The sequence below is a fragment of the Periplaneta americana genome, chromosome 2, assembly GCF_040183065.1.
Source record: "Periplaneta americana isolate PAMFEO1 chromosome 2, P.americana_PAMFEO1_priV1, whole genome shotgun sequence".
Lineage (NCBI taxonomy): Eukaryota > Metazoa > Arthropoda > Insecta > Blattodea > Blattidae > Periplaneta > Periplaneta americana.
Window position 1 is genome coordinate 79490598 of NC_091118.1, and position 21042 is coordinate 79511639.

Here is a 21042-nt window from a genome sequence, read left to right on the forward strand (position 1 = left end):
ATTTTTTCTTCTTCCAAGGCTATTCAGTTTACGGCAACATGTTTAATTGCATTGTATTTACATAATCAAAAATACGATCATTTTGGCTCAGAAAGCATACATTTTGATGCAAGGATAATTCTTTTAGCATGTTTTTAATTACTATTGTATCCAACAATAAAAATATGGTAATTTGTTCCAGGGATGATTCATTTTTAGAGCAAGGATAATTCGCTTAACATGTTTCTAAATTTTAGTCCGAATATATTCAATGAATCACTCCAGTAGAACCAATGTGAATATGTAGTGTAGATTGCGTACGAAGATAATTCACTGTATTCGCCCAATTATTCATCACTGTTTACGTAAATTAACAAAAAAAATTGACACGTGAATAAAAAAGTGTAGGCGTACCTTACGGAATAATTAATACTTAATGTATGCCGCGTGTATTCTGTAAAGTTATTCCACCTCTCACTTTCATTTGATCGTGAAATAACGCAACGCAAGTTAATCCCGTGTGCGGTGTGAGAGAATATCGAAATTTCATTATAAACATATAATAAAAATTCAGAATTCTAAACAAAATTATCTGTGAAACTTGATCAAAAGGGCCAAAGGTGATGTTTTCAGCAGTAAACATACCGGTATTAGTGACGGGAATCATGCGATCCCCTTGCACACAAACAAACCTAACCTAATCAGTTGTCATGTTCGAGCTTTCTATGTGAACTACTTATGGCTCTCATACAACGGTCAAACTATCTTTAATCTAGATAAAAGTAAGGTTAAACACAAAAATGCAGCTTACCGCCTGTTACCAAGAAATATGACAGCAATACAAGAGAAAACATAACCATAGCTGAGGGTTGATGAAACCATGATGGTCTCTTTATTTTCAAATTTGGAACTTCTAACACACAAAATGGTATCCTATAGAGAGAATCCATGATTTGCCACGCCGGTTATGCTACACCATGCTATATCAAGAATACGTGTCGTTAACTGGTGTCGTGTTAAATAAACAAATGACTAACATTGACTACGAATTATTAAGTGGGTGCGTTCAGGAACATATAGTATGGGCACAGGACGAATCGCACGGATCGGAAAATGAAAATCGGTTCAGACAGAGCCTTCTTTAGTTACAAGCCGGGGCCATACGTCGGCAACACTGTAATTATCTGTCACCCGGAGGCTGACCGTACAGTATACGTGTTTGTGCTAATGCCGATTTCCAATGTAAATTAATGTTACAATATAAGTATGTGTCGATGGAATTATGTTTGCGGTCGTACCAAACGTTAATTGTTGATGTATTATAAACTAAATGCGTGTTGGTGATAAAAAAAAAACAAGACAATAAATGAAAATAAAATGGTTGCAGTCTTTGGGAATTTTTACGGTTATGGATGACAAAGTAATTGACTATTCTATTAAATATTGTATAACCACATTTTTATATTCTTATTTGTGATTTGTGTGTATCAGAATTCTAGTCAAATTGTTGGGTCTCGCCTGCTATATCAATAAAGTTACGCCGTTGGTTTTCAAAGTCATTGTAAACAGCTGTTTTGTGATCCCATAAATGTTGCAGTTTTGTTGAAGATTCGGAATGCCTGCTATACGTCAGAACTATCTATAATTTGTACATGCATATAATCACTTTGTTGGTTTGGTCAATGTTACTTATGTCCCGCCCACTATAGAGACATAGGCCAATTTTACACATATTTAGTATAACTTGTTGCTTCTTTGACAGGTTAGGTTTGGTTAGTTTAGGTTTTTGTTGTAGCCTACCTTGCATATACGACTATAGCGCAACATTGGCAGTGCTAAAAGTGAAATATTCGTTCAGTGGGCGTTGGATACTCTACATTCACTCACTTGGTATTTACAGGTCCACTGAGTTTACGCTAATTGATACATACATGTACTTAATAGATAATGTTGCGTTTTGTTACGTATTATGTTGAAGGGATGTGTTTTCATTTTTTCATAGATTGTTTTACTTGGCTTAACTATATTTACATCCTCATGCTTTTATTATAATAGGAATGTCAATAGTTTCTTCTGTTTACATTTTATTTTAGGCCTATTTGCATAATTCACATTCTTAGCTTGTTTTCTGTATTTATATTTATTTAAAATTATATTTTTAAAAGTTTATAACAAATAATTTAGGATAACAGTATTGTTATGGTGACTGGCCAGGTTCAAACTAAAACTGGCTTCCTGGACATCTGAAATATTTATAGAAAAGCACGACATAATCACATGAAATTAAAATGCATATGATATCCTACACCTTTCATGTCAGAGGTGAAACAACATTAAGCGGCAAAAACATTGTCAATTTACTAGCCACATAATGGTTAATTGATTGGAATAGGGTATTGCGAAAGTACGTCATTATTTTATTTATTTTTGGTACGAGTAACATTTCTTTAAGCATTTATTTATTTTCCCTTGTACCATCAATAAAATAACAAGTATGTTTTTATTTATTTTTTTTTTAATTATAAGTGTAGTTGCTACGACACATAGGCACACAGCACTTTCTAGGCATATGAAATATTTGTAGAAAAACACGATAGATAATCGCATAAGATAATATTAAAATATATCCTAAACCTTTCACAGATGAAACACTATTAAGTCGCAAAACATTGTCAATTTGCTAGCCACAAATTTGTTAACTGAAAGGAACTTAAGAATACTGCGTAGGAACTTACGTCTTTAATGCATTATTGATTTTATTATTTTCGGTGCAAGGAATATCTTTTTTATTTATTTATTTATCTTCGTACTATCAAAAACATGTTTGTTTTTTTTGTAATTATTTTAAGTGGCAGCCTTTGTATGTAAGTAGCCTACTCACGCCGTATTCTGAATTATAGCTAATTGATTGCAATAAAACACTATTTTCGAACCCGTAATAATTTACATCACTACTCTGAATCTTGATCTTACCTTTGTGCATGAAGTAATATTGAAAAAATACGCGTTACGTATAACTAAAGCAATGAGCAAACACAATATCACTCTAAAATCTCCCGCCTCCACTCTGCGTTGCCAAACCTACCCATGCCCCGGCTTGTAACTAAAGAAGGCTCTGGTTCAGACCAAAGACGTTATAACAGTATACTAGACTCACACGGAGCGCTGGTGTGCTGTCCAAAATTGAAACCACTCTGTGCATGTTTACGTCGCCATTAAATAGGTAGAAACAGAGGTATAAACACGAAGCCCGAGCTACTTGCAAAGTGGCTTGTTGCTATTAAAAGAGATAAATTTGTGCCTTCACCTAACGTAAAATTGTGTTCGGCTCATTTTAAAGACACAGATTTTTGGAAAAGTAATGGCAATAGAATTTTGAAAGATGATGCTGTACCATCCCTGTTTAATTTTCCAAGCCATTTGCAAGAGGTACGATATATTATCTCTGTTGTTACACTATCAATATCATTAAAAATCAATCAGTAGTTTACGACAATAAAGAATACTTAATTGTTAGTACAAGTATATCAGACTGTAGAGAAATCCCACTGAGTGAATTATTTAGACTTACACATCAGTTATTAAACACAATTAATGGAAAGATAATTTTTTGTTTTTATTATGTAAATTAATTTATCCGCAAGATAATAAAAATCGATTCAAAATCTATAGGTGATAAGTGAGTAAATAAATAAATGGCTATAATAGCTAAGCCTGCTTTGTGAACTTATGATTCAGGGTTCATGATCAATATGTATAGACCTAATAGACTAATAAATTAGCCAGCCGTGGGTTTGATCTTGTTGGAGAACATGCTATGTTTCAGATGTAAGAAAACGAATACATAATTTCCTGTGGGAACTAAATATCACTAATGGGATTCTAGGAGGGGGGAGGGAGAGAAAAATTATTATCCGTTCAACCATCTTTTGGCGTTTAATAGCAAATAAACATGATCTACCTAATTAAGTGTATAAATATTTAAACATTTAATATTACATTGTAGCAGATTTTGTAACTTAATAGAGGTTATTTTTTGTAGGTTGAGACACCACTCCGTAGGCTATTAAAATTACTTTATATTTGTGAGTGGTCTATGCTGTCATTTGCACAGCAATTTTTGTTGTTGTTTTGTTTTTCCAGATATTCCTAGTGTATTATTTTTCACTGGGGGGTTATAAATGCATATAGTTCACATACAAATAACCCGTTTATCTTTTGCCGCATATATATTATTTAAAAAGCAAGGAATGTCATCTTATCGATGTAACATATGTGCATAAAATTACGTACTATCATTCCGCAAGCAATGATATATATTTATTTATTTATTTAAAATAACTATATTATGTAAAGAAATCCACTCATAAAAAGTATGTATTTTACATACCGTAATGTGATTATGTTTAGTTTTTAGGTCTTCATGTTACCTATTAATTGCAATGTATTAGGTACCGGTAGGCTACTTTTTATAGTTGATAGCATTCCCTTTATTAATTGATGAATGACTTATAAATGCAATGTAATTTTGCTACCTTTGCTCATTATATTTTGCGTGATTACTTATGTCCTGTGGTCTAAAAGTACCGGTAATATAATTTTCGATACTCTAAAACTTAACAACAGGTCTGTACTGATTATCGCATATTTATTTCACTTAAGAATTTGATTATAATAAAAACTACATTCTATAACGTGTATGATGTAGGCCTATTTATGGATGTATGAGCATGTTTTCTATCAATTGCTGCGTACGTATTTTCTTTCCATTAATGCTCTGACCCATATCAATCAAACTTTGAATATATTTATTTCATCCTCATTTTACGTTAAACGTCGAAAATGGCCATAATCTGTCAATTTTAGATCATCACAGCGTTAAATTGTGCGATTTACGTACTGCTATTATGCGTCTGCTCTCCTACATCATGGCGGCAAGCGCAGTGTTCAATTTGCCCCGGTTTCCTCGTTCCGCGCAGCCCCTACGGCTTGGTTTGCCGCATGTGGTCAGTACAGCGCTGGTTGTTTTCGATCACAGAGTTTGTAAAAGTAGCAGTACAAAACTCTTTGGTTTCGAAAGTTCTTTGGGTATAAGTTTTGCCAATATGACAGCTTTAAACAGATATTATTAATATCCATTATTTACAGAATGTGTCAGTTTTATAACATTCGGATTATTATTACTATTATTTAAGGTAAAACTAAAATAATATCTCACACTTTCTATTCTGTAGATGAATTCTTGACATTTCACAGTACTGTGTAAATATTATAATACTATTAAATGGTAAACATATTACATTGTATAAAATATTGTTATTAAGGTATTAATTCTGTACATATTTCATATTTGCATTTTATATGTATTGCATTTTATTGTTAAACGTAAGAATTGGGATATTTATCATTCCTAATTGTTAACGTCTCTGCTGTTGTAACGTTTGCAGTTACAAAAAGTGTATCAGTGACAGAAGCGTGTGTGTGCGCGCGAGTGTATAAAACTTGCACCTCGTTATCTAAAGAAGTACCATATGAAAATGTTAAGCAGTAAAAACTTTTGATAACAGTATTGTAGCAGCCTTAGAGACAGTGTTAACGACAGGGTTAGTGGACCCTGCAAAGCGTCTTATGTAAGATATTTTGAAGTTCCGTTATAATTCGGAATACTGCGCAAGTACTTATATTAAAAGGCTTAAAAAACTATTGGTGCAAGCGTAAATAAATACACATAAAAATTACTCTTTTACCAAAAATAAATAAGTAATGCAATAACGACATAGGTACTTACGCGGTGAAGTCGTTCCTAGAAAATATCGTGTTTGAGTTTGAAGGTGTGGATGTTGTAGAAGATTAATGTTATGACGAAATTAATAAAAATACTTAAATTGTCTTAATGGGTTTTTATTGCTGATTATGTTGTAAGTAGTATGTTCAAGAAGATACCTGACTATACAAAATGCAAATATGTTCTAATTAGAGAATGTGATGTGGAATTGTAGATACGGTACCTATAAATCTCGTAAGTTAATTTTAGTTTATGCCCTCTATAGGGATGGTTTAAAGTAGTCCATATATTTTGTAATACATCTACTTGTTGATATATGTCTGCAAAAGATTGTGGCTCACCAAGATCTTCACAATGTTAATTAGTGAAGAGTATATAGATTCAGGTTGTCACAAGTATACATTGAAAAAACATTTCAATAGGTACAGAAAATATTAATATTACTGTATTTTGCGATGTAAATGTCCCATAAGCATATATTTATGAACAATGATAATTTAAAAAATGACGAGAAAGGAGGGAATAAACGTTAAGTTCAATCATTCAAATAACATAAAATAATGTAACATATACAGTAATTACTTTCTAACAGTTCTATACTGTAATTGAATTTAATTTAGGTTTCACCCTTTCCAATTGTTCCTCTTTTACAATTGGATAATATAGTTTTCATTTTCAGCCTGGTCCATCTACATTGCCGCCTATGACATTTTGTAAGTATGGAGAGGGACTTTGTTAGTCATTCATTTTGTCTCTGATGCTTTTTAAAATGGGGAAAAGACGTGAAAATAACTTGACGAAACAGAGTTTTTTGCGAAAAGTTCTCGAATTGAAAGGTCAACTATTTAATTATATTCGTAACTTTCTTGCATATGGTTGTAGGATATTCGTTGTCTAAAATTTCTTGGACGTCGGACAAACACTCCCTCTTCATTACTATTTGAGCAGAATTATCCATTTCAAATGTTTTCACGGTTTTATCTTCAAAATCTAACCCTACATTGGCATTTACTTTTTACAAATTATTAAATTATTACTTAAAATACAGTCATGGAACTAACGTTAATATTATTAATAAATTTAATTATCTTTGCTGTTTTATGAAACACTTTAGTAATATTGTTATTTATTTTAGTAATAATATGAGCGTTTACAGTAATAAATAATATTATTAACGATTACTTTTATGAAACAGAACAGTAATATTACTTAATGTTATTACCTTTTCAGTAATGGTATTAAATTATTACTTTTATGAAATAGGCCGCAGGGGAAAGTTTCAGTACACGGATACCTCACTGACAATAATTATCTTAAAATACTAAAAAAGAGAGATTTGTCTGTGTTTGTCGTATGCGCATCATGCTTACGAAAAGACACTTTTCAGTGCCAATAATTTATTTTGTGTGCACAAGGTTGGAACTTTCTTTTTTCTGGGCGTGAATTTGTCCAAAAGGAACGACATATGTTTATACACGAACCAAGTTGACTCGTACACTTCATCACTCCCCATTCCAGATCTTTTTGTGGACTTCTGACTTTCCCTCCGGAATGATGTCAGTAGGGATTCAATTTTCAATTTTCTTTTTGACTTCTGCTCCCTACAATAAACAAAAAACATGTATCCACTGAAAATAAATAAACAAAAATAATTTTCAAATTTTGCACGTGTTTGACTCGCCTATCTTGCAGCTGAACATCTTTCCAATAGGTTCCCAAACATCATGTTTTCTTACTTTATTGTGGTAAGTAGGATACTTGGGATTCCATGAAGTTTCCTGCTCCCTATATGCATTAATAAGATTTATAACAGCGTCTTCCGTCCACTCCAGTTTCGACATCCTGTTAGTGAAATTGAACTAAGCGCTGCGTTCTGCTACGAACTACAAGCTAGTGGCAAATCCCGTCCACAACGAATACCAACTTCCTTTGATGTACCGACAAGCCACGGATCACTTCCGAAGGCAAACCAAACGATCGGTTTGCCTTTGCTGCGACGTACACACGTACCGATTTCAATCAACGAATGCAATCGTTTGTCGTTCGTTCGTTGTTCGTTCGCTAAGTGTGTACGCACCACGTACACGTTGGAGCAACGATAAACGATAAAAGAAATGAGCTAGCGACGCTTTGGTATTATCAAAGAATCAAGTGTTCATATCGGAGCAACGAGGACGCGAGAAGAGAACATTTTGATTTATCAGTGGAAGATATTCTATGCATCCACTTAATGAAATACGTAAGATATATAGGAAATATCTGCTGCTAAGTTCAAGGTTAATATAACTTAAATACGTACGAAATTGAACCCGTTTCTCATCCCAAAGATAGTACAAATTCGTTGTGTTGTGATTGGTTCTTGTGATCACTGTTAGAAAGTAATTACTGTATATGTTACATTATTTTATGTTATTTGAATGATTGAACTTAACGTTTATTCCCTCCTTTCTCGTCATTTTTTAAATTATCATTGTTCAGAAATATATGCTTATGGGACGACATTTACATCACAAAATACAGTAATATCAGGACGAATAGAAGGAATACTATACGCACTCAGCGAGTTTACACGGGTCCGCCGCAACGCGGCGCTTCTATCGCTAGGGTCCTGACTTGGAGGAAGTTCACAGTTCTTGTTACGCTAAACGTAGTCCTTTTTAAAAGCAAATTTCTACCATTTAACTCGTCTATTCGTAACTTAGGAATACCTGCATAGTCCCTTATTCACAATTAATAGTCTTCTCTCAGGTAATACTATTATGAACGTTCGTAACAGAAAATACAATGGGATCTGAAACGCTATGAAAGCGATAAGTTTAGTATTTAACAAATTGCGAATTCAGAGACAGAAAACTCTACAAAATGTTAAATAAAACCAGAGTTGAAAGATATTTTACGTGCTTATAGATTAATTAAATTACTCACCATATGAATGATTAGTTGCCTGCTACCTTCGAGAGTTTGTGAGATGACTTGGCGGATTTACGAACTTCTAATTCTCTTCGGATTTCCTTTGTCCTTTAGAAGACACTTTAAGTAGTGGTAGACTACTTTATGAATAATATCCATGATGTGATCTCTGCAACAACCTGCTCCCGAAGACTGGATCGTAAGAGCGTCAATAGTGTCAAGACAGTCATACAAGATATCACCCCACATTACACTCGCTGAGCTAATCTTTTCTTTCATTTTCATTTCTGTTTGAAGAAGCTTGGGAGGCATGGGTTAAAAAACTGACGTTCCTACCGGATCCGTAGTCCTTGATTTGGGTGAGAGCTGCACAATGTTTAGACACATTACTTTTCTGTCGAAGGGAATGGACACAGAGGGTACACGCAATAAACTTAGAGGAATGATTTACGACATAACCTGCCACATGATACACTAAACATCTGTCAATCAACACGGCAGGAGTGGTATTTACCAACTCGGGCACAGCACTTTCCCAGCCTTGACCATGCATTTCTTCACAAAGAACAATTTTTTCTTTTATACAAGTTTCTACAGACTTCTTGTTAGCCTTGTTACATAATTCCGCATTTCGCGCTAATGTTCGCATTTGGTTCACAAAAGATGTGAGTAGTTTATCACTTTTCGGCTCACAGTTTCCTGCAATGTTAAGGACCTGCTTTGGAGGGACATAAATACATTGTAATAAATGTATATGGAGGAAATCTATCGTCGAAGGATGGTCATCAGAACTGAGTGAATGTAAAATTCCGAAGTGACGTTCCAAGGGGTCTTGGGTGAGCTTCCCTGTTAGGACATATTTGTATCCTTTGCTCCAGAGCCATTCACTCATTCCTAAGGTACTCTGTAAAGTTACTACTAAAGACTCCATTGTTATACCAGAAGCAAGTGTGTTGGTTGTAGTTCTGAGACATTGAAGAAAATCAATAAAGAATTTGTGGTTAGAAGAGTCTTTATAAAGAGCCTTAGCAGGAGTGTGAGAATTTAATGCGTCGGAAATGCAGTTTAAATGCCTTGTGAATTCTTCAGTGTCCTCACTGCCCTCGAAACCCGATGACCCTACTTCACGATAAAATTTGAGATCTTTGGCGACACTGTCACTGAAGACTTGGAACGCAAGTCTGGCATTCATTATCTGAAAGGACGAAGGATGTAAATGAGCTATTGTCAACTTGGGACAGACCCTAAGACCGACCCATCCAAATAAATCTTCCTCAAGAAGTCTCCTATAAAAACTGAAATTGATGTTTTTTCTTTGTAAGAGACTTCGACTTTATCATGGAAATAATTTCTTATGCATTTCAATATGTGCACAAAATCTGAGATTTCCAGGCCTCTTTATTTATTTGACTGCCATCACAAGTGATACCGACTACTCTCGTTCCAACTGCTTCTAATTGTAGTATAACTTGAATAAGAATTTTAACGAGAATATCGCCTGGAGTAGCGTTTCTGCTAGCGTAAATAACAATTGGTTGAATCAAATCGTGCATAAATACTAATGCATGATTTGCTAATTGTTTCTTTTGGAGATCAGACGTGAGATCACCGAAATCAAAAAATACATCCACTCTAAGGGAATAATTATTAAATTGAATTTCTTCTCTGAGTTTGACCTCATCGAATATAACCACTCCGCAACGTTTATTTTCATATATTTCATAATTTCGGTAAATTGGGGAAAATGTGAGGTACAGCTCTTGGTTTAGTTTTCAACGCACTAGCGGTATTTCTGTCTTATGACGTTTTATATTAAAACAGTCTGATCGGTTATTTACCGAAAGCTGCCTATCTTTCCGCGGAATCGCTCTGGCTCACTTTCCAAACTCATCTTTTTCTTTAGGAGATGAAAAGAAATGTCTTGTTACACTATTTCTACTGTATTCCGATCTATAACCAGGAACAAAACAGTACGGAATTTTTGTAATTATTTTGTAAACCAGCACACAATATTCTATTGTCACTGGTTAATTCAAAGCACAACATGTTGAAGACATTTACATAACTCAACAACAAAGCATATAAACAATCCCTAGCAACTTTCATCATTAAACGCGCAAGAAATATATTTTCGAGGTGTCTGACTTCAGACAACAGATGGAGCTAAGCGATCGGAGAGCCACTAGTTGTCAGGTCCGCCACCGACAATGGGAAATCATAGAAGTGCGTACACTTCTTCTTCTATTCGTCCTGATAATATTAATATTTTCTGTACCTATTGAAATGTTTTTTCAATGTATACTTGTGACAACCTGAATCTATATACTCTTCACTAATTAACGTTGTGAAGATCTTGGTGAGCCAAAATCTTTTGCAGATATATATCAACAAGTAGATCTATTACAAAATATATGGACTACTTTAAACCACCCCTATTGAGGGCCTAAACTAAAATTAACTTACGAGATTTATAGGTACCGTATCTATAATTCCACATCACAATCTCTAATTAGAACATATTTGCATTTTGTATAGTCAGGTATCTTCTTGAAAATACTACTTACAACATAATCAGCAATAAAAACCCATTAAGACAATTTCAGTATTTTTATTAATTTCGTCATAACATTAATCTTCCACAACATCCACACCTTCAAACTCAAACACGATATTTTCTAGGAACGACTTCATCGCGTAAGTACTTATGTCGTTATTGCATTAATTATTTATTTTTGGTAAAAGAGTAATTTTTATGTGTATTTTTTTATGCTTGCACCAATAATTTGTAAGCCTTTTTATATAAGTACTTGCGCAGTATTCCGAATTATAATGAAACTTGCAAATATCTTACATAAGACGCTTTGCAGGGTCCACTAACCCTGTCGTTAACACTGTCTCTAAGGCTGCTACAATATTGTTATCAAAAGTTTTTACTGCTTAACATTTTCATATGATACTTCTTTAGATAACGAGGTGCAAGTTTTACACACGCGCGCGCACACACACGCTTCTGTCACTGATACACTTTTTGGAATTGCAAACTTTACAACAGCAGAGACGTGAACAATTAGGAATGATAAATATCTATTCACAATATTTAAGATTTATCATATTGTTTCTTTTACTCGTAAATCAACTGAATCAAATAGCAGAAACAATAACTTCGAGTTGCAGTGATTTACAATCATATCTGAAATAAATTGTCTCCCAAACCTTCACACATATTACGATTTACTCTGTTGTTGCTATTAAAGATAGCACTTCAAAACTTATTTCATTCAACAACTGTTAACAGAGCGAATAATATAAATAGCTGTAGAGTGCAGACCAACTTGGTTATGTTTGTCAGCCTTAACCTCAAATCATCTGGCTACTGTAGCCTACGTATTTTATGACCCGTGCCAAACTTTTATGAAACAGAATTTAGTCGGTTAATAAAATTGTTTTCATGACTGTAATACCACAGTCTAATGTATTAGACTGTGGTAATACAGTACTATTACTTAATATTATTACTGTGTTTACGAAACAGGCCCGCACTTGCTATAATTATATTTTCGTCTGCCTTTATAGCGAACAATCAGCGAATGTGAATGTTTTCTGACAATTTGCTGATGATTTGTACGTCGCTTCAAACAGCGAACGAATAACGAAGTTTTGCTTCATTATTCGTTCGCTGTTTACGCACCTTAACATATGACGAATAAATACGCAACTGATCAATTTGCCAATATCTACAATAATTAATTTAATATGCCGAAATAATAATAAATCGATTAATTTTCGGATATATTGACAACCACTGGTAATTATACAGATTAATATTATCTTAACAAACAGCCCACTCCACTTTGTGCAATAGAACTAGATAACAATGACCAAGGTAAATCAATACTAAATCTCAGTCGCCTATTTTACAGTGTAGTTAAAGTCGAAATCAGACGCCAATCCAAAGAGATTCCTCAGTGTACAAGGTGCCAAAATTTTGGTCATACTAAGAACTACTGCCAACTCGAACCACGCTGCGTACGATGTCTACAGGCTCATCATTTCTCTCAATGCCCAAATCCAAAAACAATACCGCCTAAGTGCGTGAACTGTCAACAACAACATCCAGCTAACTACATAAGCTGTGAACACTATTTACAATTGAATGAAAAACTCTCACGTGGTGTTCAGTTAAGACAAGAAAGACGGACTCATCTTCCAGAATCTTCGCAACCATTACTTCAACGCACAGAAGATTCTCAACATCAAGTAAATCCTTCAATGTCTCAACCATCTACGTCAAATTTCAAGCAAATTCTCGATCTAAGACGTATGCAAATGCAGTGAAAGGATCCTTTGAGAAGAGTCACCGTCGCCCTATAAGTCAACCTGCTCCAGAATCTTCCACTTCATCTCTATTAACCGATCTACTCTCTAAGGTTATTCCGCACATTATCACTTTATTGACTCCATTCTTGTCAGAAATTAAAGATTATTTTATCTCTTCCCTGTCATCTTACTTCCAGAATGACAGCTAATAATAATATTTCTATTCATCAACTCACTATAATCAATTGGAATGCTGATGGTATTAGAATGGAACGATCTTCTCTGATTGCCTTTTTGTCAACACATAATATTATGATAGCCTGCATCACAGAAACTCACCTTCTTCCAAACGAAGTCTTCACTGTTCCAGGATATAAAATATATAGATATGATAGGAATGCTTCAACTGCATCTGGTGGTGTTGCCATTTTAATTAAGCGAAATATTACACATCATCAAGTCCTTCTTCCTTATACGTCTGATATAGAAACAGTCGGAATCAAATTTAAGTGTCAAGATAACCATGATTTTGTTTTATTTTGTGCTTATAAGCCCCCAAAATATTTGCTAAATACTGCATTCCTTGCTCTTTCATTTACCTCAGTCGGTTCAACACTTCTTGTGGGCGATCTATCTGTAAACACACTTCATGGGGATGCAGAGTAACTAACCCAAATGGACATCGTCTTTACAGCTGCATTAACAACCTTGGTCTCCATATTCTCGCACCAACTGAACCAACACACTATCCATATAATCCCGCCAATCTTCCCGATATTCTTGACATCGGAATTCAAAAGAATATGCATTTAGGCCTACCAACTTATATTACATCATTAACAGCACTTGATTCCGATCATTGTCCAGTGTTGATTACTTTCCAATTATCTCCTAATGTAACACCTAAAGTGCAACGCCTTATTAATGGTTTTGTTGATTGGGATAAATTTCAGTTGACCCTAGACTCAATGTTAGTCACAGAATATCATCCACTAACAGCAACAGATATTGACAATGATGTTCAACATTTTACGGACACAATATGCTCATGTGTAAAGTATTCCACAATGTGCTCCAAGCGGCCATTAATGCCCTACTACTTACCATCTTCCATACTCCAATTAATTAAGGAAAAACATCGTATTCGTAGACAATGGCAACGAGAGAGGCAACCATGGCAGCAGAAGAAGCTGAATCATCTCATACGATTAGTCAAGACAAATCTTGAACAACATCGCCTGCAGTCATATCAGTCTTACTTATCATCTCTATCTGAAGCTGATAATACTCTTTGGTACGCTACAAAGCGTATTCTACGCGAGCCAACAGTCATCCCGACACTTCAGTTAGACTCTCAAATAGCCACAGACACAGAGTCGAAATGTAACTTGCTTGCATCTCATTATCAACATGTTTTCACCCCAAACGAGAATAAAAATGAACAGAATACCTCTGAATTAGAAAAAGAACTTATAGAAAATACTAATAAACCGACTGTGCCAGAGAAAATTTCCTATACTACTTCACAAGAATTGTTTCACTTCATTCAAAGGCTTCCAAATAAAAAATCTCCAGGCCGTGATCTTATACCCAACATTGTACTAAAGAAGCTCACCAACAAAGCTCTTACTTACTTGACGATAATTTTCAATGCTGCCCTTTTAATTGGGTACTTTCCTCGAGCCTGGAAGCTTGCTGAAATCATTGTTTTTCATAAGCCTAACAAACCTAAGCACTTGCCATCAAGTTACCGACCTATTAGCTTACTGCCCACGCTATCGAAATTGTTTGAGAAGGTTATTCATCATCGCATTTGTAAATTTACGTTCCAAAACAAGATAATACCAGATTTTCAGTTTGGCTTTCGTCCAAAACACTCTACAACACACTAACTGCAAAGAGTCACTGAATCCATTATAAAAGGATTTGAAGAAAAACAGTATACTGCCACTGTGTTTCTGGATATTGCCCAAGCGTTTGATACTGTTTGGCATGATGATTTAATGATAAAATTATATAGAATTGGTTTTCCTGACTATCTCACACGCATCGTGAAAAGTTTTTTATCTGAGCGTCAGTTCTCAGTACGTATAGATGGCATTAAATCAACTCTTCGTCCAGTTTTAGCCGGAGTACCACAAGGATCTATACTGTCACCATTTCTCTTCAATATCTTCACATATGACATTCCATGTTTACTACCGTCACACATAGCTATGTATGCTGATGACACAGTTCTCTTTTATTCTCATAGTAACCTAAATACTGCAATCAGCACTCTTCAGACATCCTTACAGGAGCTGTCTAAATGGTTCTCTGACTGGAGATTACGACTCAACATTACCAAGACATAAGCTAAAATCTTCTCTTTAAGGCCTATTCATTATCCACCTCCTCTGGTTCTTCTAAATGAACAAATTACATGGCTCTCTAGTCAAGAAGCTGTCAAATATTTGGGAATACTATTAGACACGAAACTTACATGGAATGCCCATATAACTCGTATTGTTACACTAACCTCTTCTAGAATTCGAAAATTATACCCCTTGGTTAATAGACGTTCACAAATTGGATTGGACTGTTCAATGCTACTCTACACCTCGCTTGTACGACCTCTTTTAATTTATGCAGCGCCAGTGTGGGGGACAGCAAATAAGACACACATGCATCGCCTACAAGTTCTCCAGAACAAGTTCCTGCGTACTGCAACAAATGCCCCCTGGTTTGTAAGAAATCAACAACTGCATCAAGAATTGGGAATTCTTCCACTAGAACAGTACATCCATTCAATGTCAAAATATTTCTTCAACAAACTTCCTGGTGTTCCTGGAGCTGTGACATATAACATTGGAGCAAGATCTTGTCAGCCATCTCGACTTAAAAGGAAACTGCCTCAAGACATCCTTCTTAGTGATACTGACGACTCTTCATAAATATGACACAGAAAATCATCATATTTTTGTTCACATAATTGACAAAAATGTTTAATTAATCAATTTAAATTAATTAGAGGAGCCTTTAGAGCCAACCTCAACATGATATTTTGCATGTGATATTCCATCATTTAACAGTGGTCTGTATAGCAAGTTTGCTGGTCGACCATTATTAAACATATATATATATATATATATATATATATATATATATATATATATATATATAATCTTTATCAGAGATCATATGAACGACAAGAGCGAAGAGAATGCAGTTTTTCTTTTTCGTCGCTTTTATCGTTACTCCAATATGCACACCTCAATGACAATGAATGCTTCAATTCTCTCTGATATATCATCGCTGCCTCTTATATCGCTTATCGTCGCTCCAACGTGTACGTTCCCTTAGGGAATAAAAATACATTGACTGACAAAATTATCCCGATGTATCACCTTGATGTACTTCCGGCGTAAATCTTCATCCTTAGGGAATAAAAATACACTCACTTTCGAACCAGTTAAATAATTGCCTTTACAGGCAGGTACGCAACATTTACGTGGCCCATTATTTTGTATATTTACATGTAAATATACAAAAAGTACATAAACAGAATTCGAATGGCAAAATTCCGTTTTCTCGCACAAAGTGAATCCCGGTAAGGATCCGCATAATTTACGTGGCACATTTGTATATTCACACGTAAATATTCGAATAACAAGCTTCCGTTTGATTGTCTTTAGAAGTAGGTACGCAATATTTACGTTGCACATTTGTATATTCACATGTAAATATTCGAATAACAAGCTTCCGTTTACTCGCATGAAGTAAATATCGGTAAGGATATCACTGGCAGTGCATGAGATGGCCGCGCATGCGCAGGATGCGCAGTTTACAATCTCACAACCTGCTCTTGGTAATCTCAGACGCTTGATGATCCTGACCCGAGCATCTCGTCAAATTTTCTGTCTTTGTCAAGGAAGATAGATGTGCTATATTAAAATCACAATATAAATTCTTTTTTATTAAACCTCAAAATAGCTTCCATTCTAAACTTAAAATGTTGATGCGAAAAGATTATGTTAACATGTAAAATTCTCTTCACATTAAAATAACACAGTTTTGTAATTATTTCTGCAACATATTATGCAACAAGAAGTAAAGAGAACTTGTGGACACATTACACTAAATAAACTTAGCTTTGATACGCAATAAAGTTATAATATAATAATTCACTGAGCTCCATACACTGAAATAGAAAACCCGAACATATTTTACGGCCTAGTCTAGATCGAAAAAGCATTGACTGTGCCATATTTCGCTTTATTGTGAAAAGTTGTGTAAACTGTGAAATGTTCGTTATCGATTGTAATAACTGTAAATGCTAAAATACAATAATTTGAGTAATAATATGGGACAAGGTGACGTTTGTTGCACTATAAATTCTAAGAAAAAGAGGTCAGAGTTATCTTTCCGAATGATCCAGGAAAGTGAGTTTATAAAATATAATATATACTTTATGAAAATAATATATAGGGTCATTCCATATCAAATCAACAAGGCGCTCAACCCGACCGACTCAGATTTCTTTCAAAATTTGAGGGTTTGTTTGACCTGCCGCGCTAACTAAAACTGCCGAGTTTCATATGTCCTGTGCTTTTCGTTTTCTGTCAGTGGCGTTTCAAACATGAAGAAAAATCATATTTTTGTAAGCACGCGGCTTCAATTAAAATTATATATCTCAACAACGTCTCCAGATAAATTTACAAAAATTGGGTGATACATTCTTAATGTGATAGTTTTTATTGCTTATATTGTTTTCTGCATATATTCAATTACACTAAAAAAACACGGTGAAACAATTTTCATATATTCATATTTAAAAATGCGGGGGTTCTATTTTAAGCAAAAAAATATATAGTACGCCTCAATTAGTGATATAATGAACTGATAAGTTTCAACTTGGAATCATCATAGGTTACAAAGATAAAAATTGTTATGTCACTGCAAGCCTAAGCTAACCGTATAAGTCGCGATAATTATGTCCCACACATTCGTTGTATTTAATTATATTTGATCATATTCTTGAATTTCGCTATGTAATTTAACATGTAGTACATAATTCGAATTTTTTTAATTATTACCTCAAATAAATTATTGTCATATGGATATAGTTAAACCTGAAGTTCTGTAAGAAATGCTTACCTTTCATTGCTGAGATGAAATAGCCTGATCATCTTTCCAGAAAGGATGCTGCGTTGTTTCAGCTGCATTTTAAAACTGCTTAGCAAGTATAATACCCATCCTAAACAGCAGGACTGTATGGAACTTGTGTTCCAGTCATTGCGGTGGATTTTGCAAATCGAAGAGCAAGCATTTTTTCCTCTTCATTATAGCTTTTTTCAGTCACATAAACGGTATTAATGTTTAGGAGATGATCCCTAGTCCAGTCGTACAATTCCCTAAGCGTAGTTATTTGTTTATTGGATGGTCTCTGCAAACTAGCACAAGCCGCAAACCTTTTAAGTGTCCTACCTGCAACGTCGCATGTTCTTTTGCCATGCGATATGAAAAAATAATGCAATTCTGTTGGAAATCCAAAATCTTCTTCATGTAATGTGAGGTTCAGGAATTTTTTTCCTATTTTTATACTGAGCAGAGAATCCATCGGAGAAATACCTAATTACAGATGTTTGTTTTAATGACTCCATTAGATATTTTTGAAACAGATGTACAGCTGTAGTGTCATGTTTCGGGCAGTGTGAAATTATTACCAGATTTTAAATAGAGACTGTATCGGATGACGATTCGTTATAATATATTACGAAAGTATGAATGGTTGTCTGCACATTAGTTCTGTGGTATGACTGAATTTCATCTTGGATTACGAAATAATAATTTTCAGCGAAGTCGCATAACACAACATGGCTGTAGAAATGATTTCATATCACGTAGAAACTTACTTTGTTCAGTGATATAAATGAGTGAGTCAGTAAATAACCAAGTTTCTCCAAGAGATAGTCGAAAAATTTGTCTTTGGGTTTCACTATGGTCTCAAGCGTTGATCAGTCAGTCGTCATCCACTGCTTGTAGGTCACTGATTCACTGAAGTTTTATTCGAAACATTTCTCTAAACCCTCTCTTATTTTGAATTGTTCAGGACATTTTGTATATTTCCTGAACAAGCAATTTATATGAGGAGGATTGCACACCAGAGTAGCCAAGAAATGTTGATAAGTTGGAAGGTATAAAGAAAAATGTTCTAGAAATCCACGTAGACCTGAAACTTTAATAAATGTATCCGGCATGAGTTTTACATTCTAATGAGTACACAAACAGACAGTATAGTCCCACTAACTTCAGCTAGAATAGAATTTCTTAGTCTAAGAGCTGAAAATTTGGAGAATATTACCTTCATATCAGAGTTAGAATTTTTAAACGCTACATATAATTCATTTCTGCTCATGTGATTTACTCCCTGATTTTTTAATCATAACAAATATTTATTACTACGCATCATTCTGCTAATCTCGTCAGAACAACAGAATTATTTAACTTTACCGGCAACAGCCGCGGGCAAGGGTTTTCCAGGTTCCGGATTTGGTGAACACAAAATTCCCTTTTCCTTTGCCAGGACTTTGGCTTTCCGAATTATGTATTCGGAAGCTGAAAGAAACTTTTTTTATATATATTATTTACGCTCCAGCTTTTAGGTAGTAGTGTTAAAATGGTGATTTTCTCACTTTTACTTGAATTTCAAAAATTTTCCTGCAACTGAGACAAAATTTCAGAATCAGGACTTGATGAAGGTCCTGGTTCCTCGGCGTCTTTAATATCGAAGACTTTATCTTTTAAGACTTTTTCAATATTTTCAAATTTCTGTCTCTTATATTTCTCTTGTTGTAGCCTTTTCTGTTTAATAAGGAACACAGCTTGGTCAAAAAGACTTGTATTTAATGAACTTACATTTGCTGTAGAATCGACATATTCTTCATTACTAGAGCCATTCTGAGGATTCTGCGTAATAGCATCATATTATATTTTTTTATTTTTTTTTTTTTTGCGACACATAGCGCACACCTTTTGTTCCTGTTTTAAATCAGGAAACACATTAAGCATCCACGATATAACACTTCTTAAATTTTTCCTCTAATTACAATGCCCTGATTTCTCGAAGGGATTGCAGCAAACATATAACTTAAAATGCGACTCCATTACATCGCACAAAACTACCACATTCTAAAAAATTGAACGAAACTGCACTTGAAACAGATTGCACGTTTTGTATAAATTGAAGACTGTATTAACTGCCACTCATGACGGTCTGACAGATCGACGACGCAGATAATAATCAGACAAGTACGAACTCGCACTCATGCAGTGTTGGTGTAAGATGGGTTTAAGTGCTACAAACCAAGACATTGATATATTTTTCTACTGATATTCCTGAAACGTTCCCAAAATGAAACTTACACCAAGGGGAGAATGCTCTTACCTCTATAACATATATTTTTCGCGAAATAATTTGTGCCCCGCATTTTTAGATATTCAATGTTAAAATGTGATTCACGTGACCATTCAACAAAGAATTCGAATCTTCGATGCAAACCTATTTTTATTAAAAAGTATGATTCGTTAGCTTTAAAATAAGCCCAAGTTTAAGATTCTACCTCAATTAGAAGAGAAGTTATGAATTAATTTTGTTGACATAGTATGAAACATTTTTACATTTTTTCTCATATTGACAGAATTGCTGTATGGATATCGTGCATTATTGAGGGCTAAAATTTTACATAATTAATTAACTCAAGGTTCTTTACCATTCCACCAAATTTAATGAAAACCTGAGGTGGTTGGGTTGAAAAGTCCACTTTTTTGTGTTGATTTGACGTGAATAGCCCTATAAACCTTATGTATTTCATATTTCAATAGTGGAAGTAAGGTGTTAATTTTTCAAAAGAACACGATATCAAAAGTACAATACATTTTATCGTCTGCTAGGGAAAGAGTCTGTGATCAGGCGATAGTAGCGATTCCTGGTGGCTAGCAACTATCTATGAATACATATTTGAACTGTCTATGTTTGCATATTTAGTAAGTATTGAACTTCGCAACTGCAT

The 21042-nt window shown here is 34.5% G+C and overlaps 2 protein-coding genes across 2 annotated transcripts in view; one reads left to right on the forward strand and one right to left on the reverse strand.

The window, feature by feature from the left end:
• Positions 1 to 1058, reverse strand: part of LOC138694371 (oligosaccharyltransferase complex subunit ostc-B) — a 32221-nt gene extending 31163 nt beyond the window's left edge. The window contains exon 1 of the mRNA XM_069818044.1: positions 791 to 1058. Within this exon, the coding sequence (XP_069674145.1) occupies positions 791 to 929 (139 nt within the window). The 5' untranslated portion in view covers positions 930 to 1058. The remainder of the gene's footprint in view (positions 1 to 790) is intronic.
• Positions 1 to 21042, forward strand: part of LOC138694369 (calcium and integrin-binding protein 1-like) — a 126776-nt gene that overhangs the window by 100305 nt on the left and 5429 nt on the right. The window lies entirely within an intron of this gene.